At 42.2% G+C, this 16,122-nt stretch overlaps 1 protein-coding gene across 3 annotated transcripts in view; it reads left to right on the top strand.

Moving 5' to 3' along the window:
- Nucleotides 1–14,852, top strand: part of stmn3 (stathmin-like 3) — a 40,637-nt gene extending 25,785 nt beyond the window's left edge. For 2 of the 3 annotated variants that reach the window (XM_015364650.2, XM_015364648.2), the window contains 4 exons: nucleotides 371–466; nucleotides 2,257–2,438; nucleotides 9,240–9,431; nucleotides 12,509–14,852. In XM_015364650.2, coding sequence (XP_015220136.1) covers nucleotides 371–466; nucleotides 2,257–2,438; nucleotides 9,240–9,431; nucleotides 12,509–12,568 — 530 coding nt within the window. In that variant the 3' untranslated portion in view covers nucleotides 12,569–14,852. The remainder of the gene's footprint in view (nucleotides 1–370; nucleotides 467–2,256; nucleotides 2,439–9,239; nucleotides 9,432–12,508) is intronic. The other variant, XM_006639400.3, reaches the window with a different exon arrangement.
- Nucleotides 14,853–16,122: the final 1,270 nt, after the last annotated feature.

Genomic DNA, 16,122 nt, shown 5'->3' with positions numbered 1-16,122 from the left:
AGGTTTCATACCAAAGCAGTCTAGTGATTTTTTTCAAGGGAGGGTGCGACAGGGCTCAGGGATCGCTGAGAAATTAACTACGCATCCAGTTCAAACCTCTTTCTGAGAGTTCCCTAGGCCCGTGTGCTGCTCTGTAGCGATTCATCGTACATACTGTATCCTAAACAGAGTAAGAGGCATATTCTGGGAAAAAAGGCGACATTTTGTGTTCACAACCTCCAATCTTGACTAGGAGTAATTGTCCTGAGAAATTGAGTAAAATGTTCATACACACACAATGTGATTGTCACACCTTTTGATCCATATCTGGTATGCCTGTTGTGCTTGAAAACACCTGGTGTTTCTGAGACTGTCTGGTGCTCTCTTTCAGCCTACAAGGAGAAGATGAAGGAGATGTCCATGCTGTCCCTGATCTGCTCCTGTTTCTACTCACAGCCACACCCTAACAGCATTTACCAGTATGGAGGTTAGTATGAGCGCCGTGTGATAAGAAACTGCACTCTGTCTGGGAAGAGCAGCACAGAACTGGCAAAAGGCCTGAACAGGACGAGACAGGATAAAACAGCATAGACTGTACTGTGCTACAGCGTAAGTGATTCATCCGTGGTAAATAAATAGCATTTTAAAATCGGCCAGCTTCTAATTTCAGAAAACCGTGTCAATGCAAAATCGGTTAATAGGTCTACAGAAGACCTATTATATTGAAAAATACAGAAGAAGAGGCATATTCTGCAAAAAAGGCTACATTATATATTCACAATCTCCAATCTAGACTATGAGTAATTGTCCTCACTAAATGTTCCTACACGCAAAATGTAAGATGAGTTGCACTAAGCACGCACAAGGTGTATATTGAAGCTAACAATGGATTATGGTGAATTGTATCATGTTTCCATTAAAAATGCAATTATCCAGCCACTGAAATGGATGCCAGTTAACCAGCAGTAAGTACCTGTATTGTGTACCTGCCATTCTGTATATGTTAATGCTGAACTGTAAGTGAAAAAACTGATTTCCCCTTTCCCTGCATTTATTCACCCAGCAGTAAAAATGTAAATGATTACCATTCCACCCACTGGAGGTGTGTATGCAAATTATTTAAATGTATGCACATATTAATAGCAGGTCTTGAGAAATAACTGCAAATTAGTAACATTAAATGTAATACTTGCCATATATTTAATACGTCTAAGAAGGCTGCTTTTATTTTACGGGCCCTTCCCAGAATTCTCCGTCTCTCTCTGATAGCGCTGCCTCTGGGTTATTATAATGACTACAGTTAGTATTTCGACATATACAGAGGGAGGGCTGGGGCACAGACAGGGGAAGACATTTTACAAGCCATGGCAGTATACTTTTATTAAAAGACAACAGCATAAAATTGAATTATCGTAAAACTCATCACTGTCAACACCGAAAAGACTCATTAACGGACTATTAAAGTTCAAGGCTGAAAACTAATTTGCTCTGACGGCACTAACATGGCAGACCTTTTAAAAGATGTAGACGGAAAAATGGCGGTACATTTCTTTTAAAATGTAGAAACGCTTTAAACTAGATGTAAAAATGTTACTGCCTTCTACTGTAATATACCACCTATTACTATACTATTAAGTTATAATATGAAACAATTGAAAAACGTACATACTGTACCAGTGTAAATTTTTATGGCTACTATGCTCAGGTGATGATCCATTTCCTAACTGCTTCTTCCAATTCAAGGTCACAGGGAAGACTGAACATATCCCAGAAAACAGCGGGCACAAGACATAAGAAAACCAGTCTACTGCAGGGCAGACACACACACATTCACTTTTACCAGTAGGGATTGGGACTGTGGGAGAAAACCATAGGAAACCATGGGGACCATGGGGATAACATACATGCCCCACACAATAGCAGCCCAGGTACAGAGCTGAACCCAGGGCTCCAGCACTGCAAAACAGCAATAATAACCACTGCCCACCATGCCATTTCTGAGTGACTGAGGAACCCAAATCAAACATAATCAAAAGAATCTGTATCCAGATTCCTAATTTAAATCAGCAGGGCTGACTTCATGAAGGGTTGCCACTGTAACCTTGCCATTTTTGCTGGCTTTACCATTTATTTTGCAGGTGCCATGGATAGCCCTGGTTTATATCTTTTTTTTTACCGGACTTCCATACTCTTTGCTAGAAACCACGTGCTGTAACCATGAAGGACTTTTATAGAGCTGTTTAACGGTGTCGTTTGTTTTTTTTATTGCCTCTTCAGCAGACATGGAAGTGAAGCCAATCAATAAGAGGGCCTCTGGACAGTCCTTCGAGGTCATACTGAAAGCCCCATCTGACCTGTCCCCAGACCGCCCCCAGTCCCTGTCCTCCCCTCCCAAGAAGAAGGACATGTCTCTGGACGAGCTGCAGAGGAGGCTGGAGGCAGCTGAGGAAAGGAGGAAGGTAGGAGAGCACAGCACTATTGTCACAGGGCCTCTGTTCCGCACGGAGGCGTGTTTTTCATCCCAGCTAAGTTTCTTAAGCATAAGAGTGAAGCCAAGACGGCAGCTATTGTGAACCTGAACTCAGTGTAATACACAAAGAGCACGGCTGAGCCACTGGAAGAGCACATAAGCGGTAAGACTGCACATCCCAGATATTTGCATTTGAGGTCAACTGTAGGTTTGCTATAGCAGTAGCATACTCAGCTCTCCAACGTCCAAAGTGATTTCATTCCTCATAAGGCTGCCCACAAAGGTCGGCAGAACCTAAACTAAAAGACAGACACCCCTCCAGCAAAATTGCTAGGTTTTCTCCTAAGAAGTGCTGCAGATTAAACATTCTCATCCTTCTTCCTTTGAACGTAGCTCTGTAGAAATAATTGTACCAACAGAGCAACATCCCCCAGTTTAATTCCAAACGCGAGTCTTTTTGTTTGGGCTGCTTTCTACACGATTGAGCTTATACTGTACATGAATGCGATCTGGGGGGAAAAAAAAGAAAATCTTTCTTTGAAGTTCAGAACTTGCAGAAGCGTTTCTTCTTTTGATGTTCTGGGAGTTGAGTTGGAAGCCCTGTTTCATTTTCTTTGGGTTAACAGCTTTCTGCATTAATGAGCACACTGAAGACCAATTATGGTTCTTGTGTGACACAACAATCTCTGCCGTGCTGAATATTAAAAGTGTCGAGGCACAGTTACCTTGGGGGAACAGCTACTGTCCTATAGTCACGTGAAGAGTGGAGGCTTGATAGATATATTACCGTGCAGATGTCTGAAAGAGACTACCTTACAAATTCTGCTCTCGAAACTTACCCTCCACTGCAGCACTTTTCTTATTGCTGCATTAGACAGCACAGATTACCACAGGCAACAATGAAAATTACAAAGGTACTTCAGGACCAGAATATTACTGCACTCACTTAAAATGTAGACATCACTGCATGTGTGCGGTCTCCATTTTAAGTGACTGACTGCAGGATGGAGAAAAGAAATATAGAGGATTTTAACCCATTTAAAAAGAAACATAATGCAGAGCCGTGAACAGACTACAGAGAAGTAGTGGCTACAATTTTCAGGCTGGTAGAATTCCTCTTGTTTCTGTCTTGCTGGATTCCACATTATTTTAAATGAACAAAAGTCCTTATTTTCCCAACGGGTGGCTCTGTATGCAGACGGCCCACTCCTTGAAAAAAAAGTGTAATGGACACAAGTTAATCTAAAAGGAAAATCCCATCCAGAGTGTTAAGTCCTACTTTCACTTTAGGGGCTACCGAAGGGGTACAGAGTTCTATCAGGTTAGCATTATTATATACTGCGATACACATGTCTGGAGGTGGGACTCTGTAGTGGGAATTCTTAAATATGTGGGACACCATAAAACAGACACACAAAAGCAGCTGTAAGGTAAAAAGGGCTCTGGTATTTATGTGCTGTGGGAAATATATAACAAAACCCTAGCACTTCTTCAAGCTCTACATTTTTCTTATAATATGTCCTCTCTAGATGGATGAGCTGCTAAGCTGCTTACCGGCTCCTAAACAAAAATGCATCCCCAACATGTCAGTGGCAGCACATCTCCGAGGCTCTGCTCTCTGGTATGGTGGCAGAGGTTGAGCGTCTCTGGAAGCTTCTGCTTCCTGTTTTTAATTAAATGTGACCCTTTGTCCGGTGAATGTAGTTCAAACAATAGCTGCCGTCTCTTTGCAATATCCAAGCACTCTGTGTGTAAAAGAAAAAAAAAAACTCTTCTCCATTTATATAAGCAAACTACCAGTATAATTGGCTTTGCCCTCATTTTGCTGTAGTTGTTTGCTGCATTCAAAGTTAGTGGGATGATGGATGGGCTGTTGAATTAAGAGAGCATCTCCAGCACCGGACCTATTTGTTTTAATTAAAATGGAATCAACTGACTCTGCATGTTGGCAGACGTGTAGAGTTGGCTGCACAGCTTCCAAGTACTCCGAAAGGCTGCTTTCTGCTACCAGACTGGGAGGCCCAATGGTACTGTAGTATCTACAGCTGAAACACATAACAAACTAATGATGAACCTGGGGAAAAGTGACCCCCTTATAGGTTACTGGACTTTGTGGCTTGTGCTTTGTACCAAAAAGAAATGATGTACGAACAGATGGACTAACGTGTTGTTGGTTCCTCTGAGCCAAAGTGTCCTGGAGGGCCCAGTATCTTCTGGTTTGAGTTTCAACCTGTGTAGCCAATTAACCAAGAATTGTTTTCTTAAATTAGACATGCTGTATATGGGATATTTCTTAAGGTCTTCTGTGGCTGAGTGCTCAAAGCATTTACTTCATTAAAGGTACAGCTACTTATTAAACACCTCTGAACCAGGTTAGATCCATTACAGTTATACAGTTAATTAAACAATTAGACCAACTATGTAACTGAGATCCTAAACAGAACAAATTGAATGTTAGCTCGTTAGATCAATTAAGGGTTGATTTATATAAGAGAGAGCTCACTGGCACAGAGAACCGTAAGATTGGGTGTTCCCAGGAATGGGATAGAGAACCCCCCCCACACTAGGAAATCTTAAGTAATTAATAATAAGATCAGTAAATGTTCAGTTAGAGTTAGACAAGATCATTTCATTGGCAAGAAAAGAAGAGATTAACCATAAATATTGATTACACTACATAAATTAGTGAATAACCTTATTCCAGACACAGGATACTAATATTTATGCTTGACTTACTAAAAGCATATATATAAAAGTAGTGTAAAAACACAGAGTGTAGGATATTTATATCAGTTACAGTATGATCTATCATGTGTTTTCGGATTTGTTAAAAAATGCCACTCTAAACCAGAGTCTATGAGGTGTGATTTGACAGACAGCATCACTCATCTCTTTATTGGAAATGGGTTGAAGGCAGAAGAGGAAAATAATGTGCAGCTTGTTCTTCCCATATAAGGCTCTCTGGGGGTGATTTTCAATCTTTTTGTTTCATCCTGGCAAATGTGCACAGCTAGTAAAGAGGTGAAAGCAGAGGTAACCTTGGCAACAAAACGTGAAGAGCCTGGTTTTCAAGATGGAAGGTCACAAGCAGTGTTCCCTGTAAGCTGTGCGCGGTGGTGCGCGCCCACAGGTTATGAAATCAGCACACATAGGAAATAGAACTGCGCACAAAAAATTAAATTCCCCGCAAAATATGATAATAATAAAACAAACACGGTCGTCAATTGAAAAATGCTAAATTGACCACATGAGACGGGCTGCGAGAGGCCCAACTTGGCTGTGTGCATTATTATTGCTACTCGATCATCAATATCTATGCTCGATGACTGGGGACATTGAATCACTGTCCCAGTCTTTTGGATCTCCATGCTTCTATGAGAATGACTATATTAGCAAAAAAATAATTTCAGGTTTACAATTTTCCATACACTCAATTTAGTGCGCACAAGTTTTTGTCACTGGGGATAAAAATTTGCACAACTTGAAATCTTTGCGCACGCAGGCCATTAAAAATTAGAGGGAACATTGGTCACAAGATAAAATACGGACATCTCAGCATGTTTCTTCGGCAGGGGTTTTATTTTGGTGGATGGCAGGAGGTACACGAGCTCGCTGAGACCCCGACATTTGGACACACTCAGTAGGGGGCTCATTCCAATATGGCACTTTGGAATTTGCTGCAGGTGGTTGGGTTTCAGTTTTGACTCTATCCAAGCTGAGACAGACCTCAAACACAAAACTGCCCTGGTGAAATACCACTGGTTTATAGGTCACAGCTGGTACTTTTAAGCTCGTGGCATGAATCTTTATTTTTGCCTTAACATTTTATTTGAAGACAGCTTTATACAGCCAATAATATCTTCACAAATAACTTCCTAAAGATTGGATTAAATGTTAGAAAAACATTTTCAACTCTTTTTGGCCATTCGTCTAAGTGACATAGCATATACTGTACATAATAGCCTAAAGTTGATCTTTTGTCCATGGTAACAGCCTCACATTTCCTTTATTAATACAAACTATATGGCATATAGTTGACATGATGGTCCAACAACCTACCATTAATGAGTTGTTTTTCACTAGCAGAATCGATCCTGAAAACATGATCAACTATTAAATTTAAAAAAAATTTAATTCATTCCAGCCGCATGTTTTAAACTACCTAAATAATATCAATGCACTAATTAATTCTTTGTAGACACGCTGCCACACAAGGTCTTTTGTCTGGAGCTGCTTCTCTTTGGCACATGAGAACGCTTGGGGGTTTTATCTTCATAATGTGAAAAAAAAAACCAAGAGCCCAGATTGCGCCGCTTAATGAAAGCTCTGAATTTTTTATTTTAGGCATATAATCGTATTTTAAAAATTCAAAGAAAGGGACAACAACAGCCAAAATAGGAGTAAACAAAAATCCTATTAAAATATTTCTGCTCACTGTAGATTAATATTTAAAGAGCAAGGCCCATTAAAAATTCATTTAATTCCTGAGCACAGTGCTTTCTCTTCTGTGATGAATAAGAATTGAGATTTTGAATCTTAATGGCATAATTGCTGCCTTTTCCTCCCATGGCTCAGAGCGCCCTTCGCTCTGGGGGTTGTAATTCATGGCAAATCTCTGTAAGTGTGATGGCTGCCGCCATTCATTTTAACTCTTGATGCGTTTGGCGGTTGATCTTCTCCGCTGGCTTCTCAGCCTGCACGGGCGATTAACTCCGTGGGGATTTTATGGTCCAAGAATAATTTTCTCTGCAGAGAAAATCATTTCAGTGCACCGCATTCGGAAGTCCAGAAGTAGTCGAAGGCACAGGCAGCACTATGGAGTCAACAGGGAAACCTGTACCAGAGGAACCGAGTAGAAACAGTGGAAATACATTCAAAGCTGAGAACAGAAGGTGTTTCTTCACCCAAAGTAGGCAACAAGCTGCCAAGCCATGTGGTTGAATACGATTTCGAAGAAATGCCTGGATGAGATCCTAGGATCAATTAGCTACTAGCAACCTACTGAACCAGCTGGCCTGAATAAACTCCTCTCATTTGCAGACATTCTGAGATCTTCATCTTCATAGATAGGCTGACAACAAAATAAAAAACAAAATGTACAGAAATTAAAAAGCTTCAAAAAGCCCCAGAACATCCTCTAGTGGCTTCTTGATAGCTTTTACACTCCCCCTATCCAGACTGTTTATTAGGACATTTTGTTAACAAAACAAGACAAAAACATACTGCTTCACTTGTTGGTTTGGCAACATAAGTACTGGTAATTGCAATAGGCTGGGTAAATGAGTGAATATAAGTTGCAAAATAATCGGGAATAATCAAATCAACTTAAGCATCTTTTACAAACAGAGGGTGACTAAGAAAACCAAAAGCATCAGGGAGTGTGTGTCTCAGCCCCTCCACTGTGAATTCACACTTCTCCCACCTGGGAGACGCCTCTGTGCCCCCAGGTGTAAAACCAACAGACTCAAGAAATCTTTCATTCCCACTGCAATCACACTCTTAAACAATGCAAAGTAACTACCTTGTCTCTTGTTTCTTTTCTCCTGTAACACACCTGTAATCTCTTCCCTTTTGATGATGTATATTTGTCATTGTGTTGTGTTTGACTGTGCCATAAAACAAATTTCCACTAGGGGACAATAAAGCTTGAATTGAACTGAATAGAACTGAATAGTGGGAACAAATAGAGGTATTATTATATAAAGTGTTAAAAAAATAAGATATATTAAGTAAGAAAGACAGGAATGTAATTGTTAACAATTATAATCCTAGCTGTTAAAAATAACGTGTAGGATTTTGTCACCTGTAAGAAAATTCTCAGACACAGTTTGATTTTCTGTCCAGGTACACTATACCGAAATCTGCAAAACAAACCAGAATATTGGCAGGCATTTTCCTCCAGCTCTGCAGCTAAAGCAAACATTTGTAAACCATATTACTGTTGTTAAAGGTGTTTTGGGGGGAAATCTGTTCAATCCCTTTTCCATAAGCCCTTCTGTGTGAAAAAAAAATGAAAAGGCGAATCTCGCAGCACAGCCTGGTACAATCCGCCAGAAACTGCACAACGCCAGGCCACACGCCATCTGTCTGAGTTAAATTGACTCACTGGCTGCATGAGAAGCTCCTGGCTCTGGGATTGGGCCCCCACAGAGCACGTGCGGCTGAGCTCATGGCGTGCAAGTTATTTTTGCAGTCATTTCAGATCTTGTTGCTACGTGTGTACTCTCTGAAAGAGAAATCAATCTTTACTCCCCTAAAACACTCCGGCATACATACTGTAGCTCTGCACTCCAAAGCTGCCCACTGTTCAGATCTCCATCTAGTCATTTGGTCTTTTCTGATTTCTTCTTTCAAAAAGACTGTACGTACCAGAAGGGCAAAGCTATTCAGGGGTTTTGCTAAAACTTTCAGATAGCTTCACCTAAGAGTTGTAAGGTAACGGCAGTGTGATGTGTTCCACAGCAGAAGCAGGATTTCTTGAGGACCGTTCTTTACTGAGAATAAGAGAAGCTTTATTTAGTTCCAGGGCAAACTTGGAATGCTGTCAATCCTTGATTGCTCGTTAAGTATTAATACATTGCAGCAGGGATCTCTGCAGCGTGAAGCTTTCAAACCTTTCAGGACCCAGTAATGCATGAGAAAGCTGGGCGCAAGTGCCAGGCCTGACACACAATTCGTTGGCGTCCTGTCGAGGGCTGCAGCAGTGCATTCTGGGGAGGGGGGAGAGGGGTTGAGGCAGGCGCGCCCGCCTGGCAGGAAACCGACCGCGCATGTGTGTGTCTCTCTGCAGTCCCAGGAGGCCCAGGTGCTGAAGCAGCTGGCGGAGAAACGCGAGCACGAGCGAGAGGTGCTGCACAAGGCCCTGGAGGAAAACAACAACTTCAGCAGGATGGCGGAGGAGAAGCTCAACTACAAGATGGAGGTCAACAAGGAGAACCGAGAGGCCTACCTCAACGCCCTGAAGGAACGGCTCCGCGAGAAGGCAAGGGCTCGCCGCGCGGGTTCTCGCGGGGGGGGGATCGTGGCGAGGCTGCCCTCGTGAAGAAAGCACCACACATGAAACAGAGTGGGAACACAGCTCAGCTGTCAGTGTTAATTTCTACAGCAGTGTCTCGTTTGGAAGTATAAATATGTATGGACATACTTGTACATATTTATGCCAGCAGCCATATCACCCTGCAGCTCTCAACTTACAGCCCACCGAAGCTCAGCAGGGTTGAGCCTGGTCAGTACCTAGATGGGAGAGCTCCTGGGAATCTATGGTTGCTGCTGGAAGTGGTGTTAATGGGACCAGCGGGGGGCGCTCACCCTGCAGTCTGTGTGGGTCCTAATGCCCCGGTATAGTGGCGGGGACACTATACTGTAGTGGGTGCCATCTTTCGGATGAGACATTAAACCGAGGTCCTGACTCTCAGTGGTCATTAAAAATCCCAGGGCATTTCTCTAAAAGAGTAGGGGTGTTACCCCAGTGTCCTGGCCAAATTTCCCATTGGCCATTACCAATCATGGCCTCCGAATAATCCCCATCTCTGAACTGGCTTCACCAGTCTGTTTCCTCCCCCTCCTCCTCATTAAAGATCCCCTGGCATTTCTCGATAAGAGTGGGGAGCTATCCCAAATTTCCCCCCTCGGCCTTTACCATGGCCTCCAAATTGTCCGCATGTACTGTATGATTGGCTTGCACTTGCCCTGCGATGGACTGGCGCCGCGTCCAGGGTGACCCCTTCCTTGCGCTCGTTGCTTGTCGGGTAGGCTCCACGACACCGTATGGTATAAAGCGGTTTGGCAAATGCCATGACATATATTTGACATATATACATGACGATATTTATAAATGTGAGGACACACAGGATGTGTGCAGACCTGGAAGTCCGAGGGCAGACCGATGAGAGAGCCAGGAAGGTCAGTAGCCATCGTGGCCTGGGAGCAGGAGTGGCTCTCTGTGTGGGTGGCTGGGAGCTCCTAGCTGGTGTGTCACCAGGGGGAAGCTCGTTGAGCCTGGGTAACTGCAGGCGAAGGGCTCTGTTCAGCGAGTGACCATAAGAAGGACCGTGTCAGGGTTGTTGTGGAGACTCTGGGCCTAGGAATCCGCGAGCAAAGCCCCCAGAGTTCCCAGTGTGCGTGAGGTACCCGGACGAGGGGCCCAGTGTCAGCACCACTCTCGGAGGAGAGTGTGTGTACAGGAGCAGAAAAGGCTCCCCAGCAGGCAAAAAAGGGCGAGTCTGGAGGATGCCCAAGTGGTGACCATTACCCCCGGGGCATCACAATATCTTTAAATATCTTTTTCTGTGTAATTAGCTCATTTAGAATGATCTAATTAATATTGACACATTAATGTTTTGCCCACTTTATTTATGGTGTAAATGAAGAAATGTAATTACTTCTTTTGTTTTAATTTATTAACTGATGTAGCGCTAATGAACCGATCAGGAAAAATCCGACTCACTGTAAACACTGCTCATATCTTTATGTTCTATGAACACCAATAAAAGAAAATCTTAACACTGATGTCAAAGAGGCATTGGAAGAAACAATTTGGCTCTAAAGGACCCAGTGATGTTTGAACATGAATCAGATGGAGCATGATGGTTAGGGACAAGCGCAGGAAACTGGAGATCCTAGAGAAAACCCACACAAACACACGGAGAACATGCAGACTCCACACAGAAGGGCCCTATCCAAGCAGGAACCTGACCCAAGGCTCAGTCATGTGAGGCAGTGATGCTAACCACCTGCCATACAGCCTTCACTATTACAGTACATTATTGATGAGATTCATTTGGTCCCAGAAGACACTGATAACAAAGAAAACGAAGCTGATTCCTCGGTATTTCCCCTTGCTAACAACCACACTTTTCTGAAACAACAAGCTATGACCATTAGACAGCAAGCAAGAGGAAAAAAAGAAACATGCAATCCCCTTGGCACCGACACGATTGCAAAAGCCTTGTTATTAACAAAAAGGATTTCACAAATTGTGTCTCTTTTCACATCAAACTTCAAATCAAAATGAACTGAGGCTCCTTCACGGAAGGTTTTCCTTCACACCCTAGATCTTCAGAAAAAAGAATTCAGAATGCACATCGAAAACATCACACCTCCTATTTTAATTGAAAAGAAACGTCTCCTTTTCAGGTCGCATTTGAATAGACTGCTTGAATCAAGAGCTGACTGGAGTACTTATTCACTACTTGAATCAAGGTCTAAATGCTTTTGTAGGGAACAAATTGGTGAAAATGCAGACGAAAGGAGGAAGAAAAAAACTTCAAGTGTTACATTTGGAGACGCTAGAATATAGAACAGAATGTGTTCAGCTGCCTTTAACCTTGAGGCAGCCTGAAGTGGAGAACCCAGAGGAAAATGGCCGTTTTTAAGCAACTGGTCGCTTGGACATTCCTTGTGGGTTTAGGTAGAAGGCAACACCCTTCCCCATTCAGATAGCTCAAGGCCAAACTACAATAATTCTTGCCAGGGAGGCCATTGCATGATACCCACGATGCCATGCCTGATGATGGTGATTATGGTGCCCCATTCTGGTATCTCAAGGTCAAGCTCCGTCATCCTCTGCGGTGGCCAAGAAACCGATGTCTCTTATTAGTGAGGTCACTGCACGGCACCCATGATGCCATGCCTGTGCCAGGAGTTGCAGCGAAGTGGCAGGTTTGGACCCCATGCGAGGCGGTTGTAGGTCTTTTCCGGAAAAGTTCCGTTGAGTACCAAAAGTATCCAAGTCCGAAAACTATGTCAAGGGATAGTGCTCGCGTTTCGAGAGCCAAAAAGTTTTCCCAACAGGTTGGAGGAAGGTTGAGCTCAGGAGAGGGGAGCTCAATAGTGAGCAGGGAGTGAGTGGAGGGAGAGGGAATAAATAGGGAAGATCGAGTGGAATGATAATTGATGAATTCGTGCGTGAATGTCTGCGGTGAGAGCTGCTCGTGGGGATGCGGTGACGTCTACTGTAAGTGCTCGTGGGCGGTTCATGACAGCCTGATGATGGCGATTTTGGCGCCAGTGGGACTCGAAGGCTCTGCTAACAGACTGTCTTTGCCCGTCTCTCCTCAGGAAAGACATGCTGCCGAAGTGCGCCGAAACAAGGAGCTGCAAGCGGAGCTCTCTGGTTGAAGACATTTTCTACGACTTTATCAAGAAATTCCACATCTGAAGAGTTTTGGCTAGGAAAATGCAACTTTTTTTAATATTTCTGTATCGACTGTCATGCATTGTTCTGCATCTACAAAATTTCATTCTTTGTGCAATAGGAAAACGACTAACAATTAGAATACTGCGACTAGTCCACTCACTGCGTTACTCTGTAATCTGCCTATGGAGCCTTTTCCTCTTCTAATATTGATTTAGCAAATCAGCCTTTAGGTTTCCTCTCTTTTCTTCAAATGGCAAATTTTAAAATGCACACAACTAAAATTGCTTCTGATGGGATCAATTATTCATAGCTTTTGGGAATGCCTGTCTCCAATCGAATATTTTAACACACCAGACGTATGCAGACAAATGTCTCTCTGTAAACAAGCTGGGGACGATGAGTTTAAATTACATTTCAGCTGGCTCTGCATATTCCCATCTAATAAAGAAACGTGTTTGATCAATTATTCTGACATCATAGCACTTCAGAATTCAATAGTCTTTATTACTTAAATAGAGAGAGCAAAAAAGGGTTTCTTACAGCCAGATCAATTGAATTTCTGTCCTTGCCTATAGGACAATTTGCTCTTTTTCTCCAATTTAACAAGACTGAAGCACAACCAATAAATCACCCACTAAATTAAAAACCTGAAGGCTGAATTTTGACATTATTTAAAACTGCCATTTACGTCATTGTGTATTATAACTGTCTGTTCCAAATATTTACTGATCGTATGTACGTGTGCAAGAATTGCTTGAGCCAAATTTTTTTTTGTCTTATTACTGCAGTAATGGTAGTACGACGTAGGAAACGAAAAAAAAAAACCTGCAAGATATTACGCTGTACAAGGGTGTTTGCTTGGCGTGGAGCTCTGACTTGAAGCTTCTTTTTGTCTCCCTGTAAATATCTTTTACCAATATTCAGGATTGCATTTTGAAAGCTAGTTCTTAACCCCAGTCATTCCTCCTAATGCATCATTGCTACTGCACCACTCGCCATCTTTTTAGTCCTGCTGTTTGTATATAACTCACCGGTCGGAAACACTACCACGATGAGGCTGATTTTGGTGCTATGGAGTTCTGTAGTTCCTCGCTCTGTCAACCAGAGGATGGCATGTGTTAACAACGTCAGGCTGCAGGTCATTCACCAGGAAATTATTCACTCTGTCAAAATGGAGAGCTCCTTGGCACAAGCAACAACCTGGCTTTGTGTCTGTCCCAGTAGTATAGGCTAAAATTAAAACCCATATCCCATATCATTGCGTTTCTATGGTAATTTGACAGGACCAAGGTCATTATACTGAGTTTTGGGCTGAAGAAATACCATGTAGTCACAAGAAAGGAGCACAAAGATGTTTCCACACACACTGAGATGTTAGTGTCCTGTTTTTATCATGTGACTCTGCTACTATTACTGGTGTCAGGATGCGACAGCATTACAGATGGTAATGTGCTGTAAGGGTTTGAGTTTTGAGCAGAGGAACCAGGAATAGGAACTTCATATGATCAGTTCAAAACAGCTTTCGTGCGTGGCTGATGTTTATAACTACACAAAAGCTGCTCCTAGTTTCAGCCCAGCCCTAGATTTGTCTTTTCATAAAAAAGATTGGCATCTTAGCGCAAATCTGACTTGGAACTTGTCTTTAGAGTGAACGAGGGTGAAATATTGCAACAGACATTTGGTGAATCAAAGCCACAGTATCCCGTGCAAGAGGTAATGCAAAATGGTTATGACTTCACACATAAAAAGAATATATACAGTACATACTGTACTCATGTGTTTTCTATCCTGGCCAGATAGGTTATAATCTTTATAGTCTTCCATTCAAGTACTAACAACGGCAATCCTGCTTAGCTTTTCCGCTGTGTGCCCTACTTTTATGTGCAGACACGTCATGCTGGTACTTGAATAGGTTATAACCTTGCCTTAAGACTCCTCTTGTACTGTACATCATTACCATCTACTGTACAAAGTTTCTGCATCACCTACTGGGGGCCCAATTAGACAGCTCTGAATAATTCCATGCAGATATAATCTCAACTCCATATAAATACTGATACTACTGTTGCCACATTGCAGTTCGTAGATTACTAAAATATGTGCCATCTTCCATAATCCAATGGGTATAAGAGTCAGAAACGAGGACACCTTTACAGCTACTTGTATAATCATACTTTAGAATATCTCACCTGCAGTTCAGTGTCAAATTGGGATTGTTATTGTGAACAGAAGTGATAATGAATAATAATAAAGTTGGTAATACACCGTTCTGTTTTTGTTTATTTTATTGTATCAAAATGGAGATTGCCATCGGCTATATACTGCAAAAGCAGTTAATTATCAATTATTTTTTCCTTTGCCTTTTAATACCCAATCACTTTGCATGCATGTGTTACAAAACAAACTCCTTTGTCAAAGAAACAATGAAAAAGTTTAAACAACAAATTAAAGGGAATTCCTTTAGTATAAGCATTGATTAAATCATTGATTTGCATTTTAAATTGAATTCTCCCCCAGTCTCCTAACAAGGTTTTGAAGCATTGAAGCCCAACAAGTTAATTGTCTGAATTGTGGGTTTAAGACTGAATTGTGTCGAAACCCACATAATATCCATTTATTTTTTTTAAAGTCTGTTTTGTAGATTATACTGTTGCCCTGATGATAAGCTTACACATCACGTTATGACTTTTATGAAATTGTAATTCTTTTTCATACAGTATGTTGAATATGATACACTGTGAATTAATTTAAATTAGCCATTTGTGATATCAATATGGAAAGGGTCCCCTAACTCATACAAATGATGACAAAGGAACGCTTCTCTGATTGTATAATTGGCAAATGGGTTGTGAAAGTAGGTCATATACAGCTTTGCTGCAGCTGGGGGCTCAGTGTCTGTTTCAGCTGGAGGGAAATTGCACACTCTGCAGTCTTGACAACATATGCAGTAGTAGCTACCCAGAGTCCCAACACAGTACTGGGAAGTGACTTACTTGTAATTGCTAATACTAAGAGGGTACATCATAAGTCAAAGAACTTACTCTCATATTACAGCATGTCCGATCTGCAGCGCACAAAAGATAAATTCAAAGCTTCCATATCTTTGTTTATATGTACCTTTGCTCTCATAGCATTGCTGTGATAGACATGCAATGTAGGAACAGCAGTCAGAAAAGGGCTTATTGAACAATTCTGGAACAGAGCCAAAACATCCTTTCTAACCTTTGGAAAACAAGTATACAGGTATGAGCAGGCAGTATTCCCATTAAGAGAGGTTGGTGCTTTTTCATGTTCTTACGTATCACTCGAACCACGCCTGGAGGTTGTTGCTTTAGTCAGCGGGTGGGAAGTCGGACGCAGTTGTTAAACTTCTGTTTTACACCGTCAAGCTCGCCATCTCTGAGGGAAAAACACTTCCACGCATCCCAGGCTGCCAGACACCAACAGCCTCAGAGGACCGAGAGCGTCAGGAAAACAGCCAAGAAGAAACGCCACTGCTGAGACAGCTGGCAGGAGCTGTGCGTGACAGGAGGTC

Source organism: Lepisosteus oculatus, chromosome 16, assembly GCF_040954835.1.
Source record: "Lepisosteus oculatus isolate fLepOcu1 chromosome 16, fLepOcu1.hap2, whole genome shotgun sequence".
Lineage (NCBI taxonomy): Eukaryota > Metazoa > Chordata > Actinopteri > Semionotiformes > Lepisosteidae > Lepisosteus > Lepisosteus oculatus.
The sequence above is the reverse complement of the archived record's forward strand: the minus strand, read 5'-3'. Positions and strand labels throughout refer to the sequence as shown.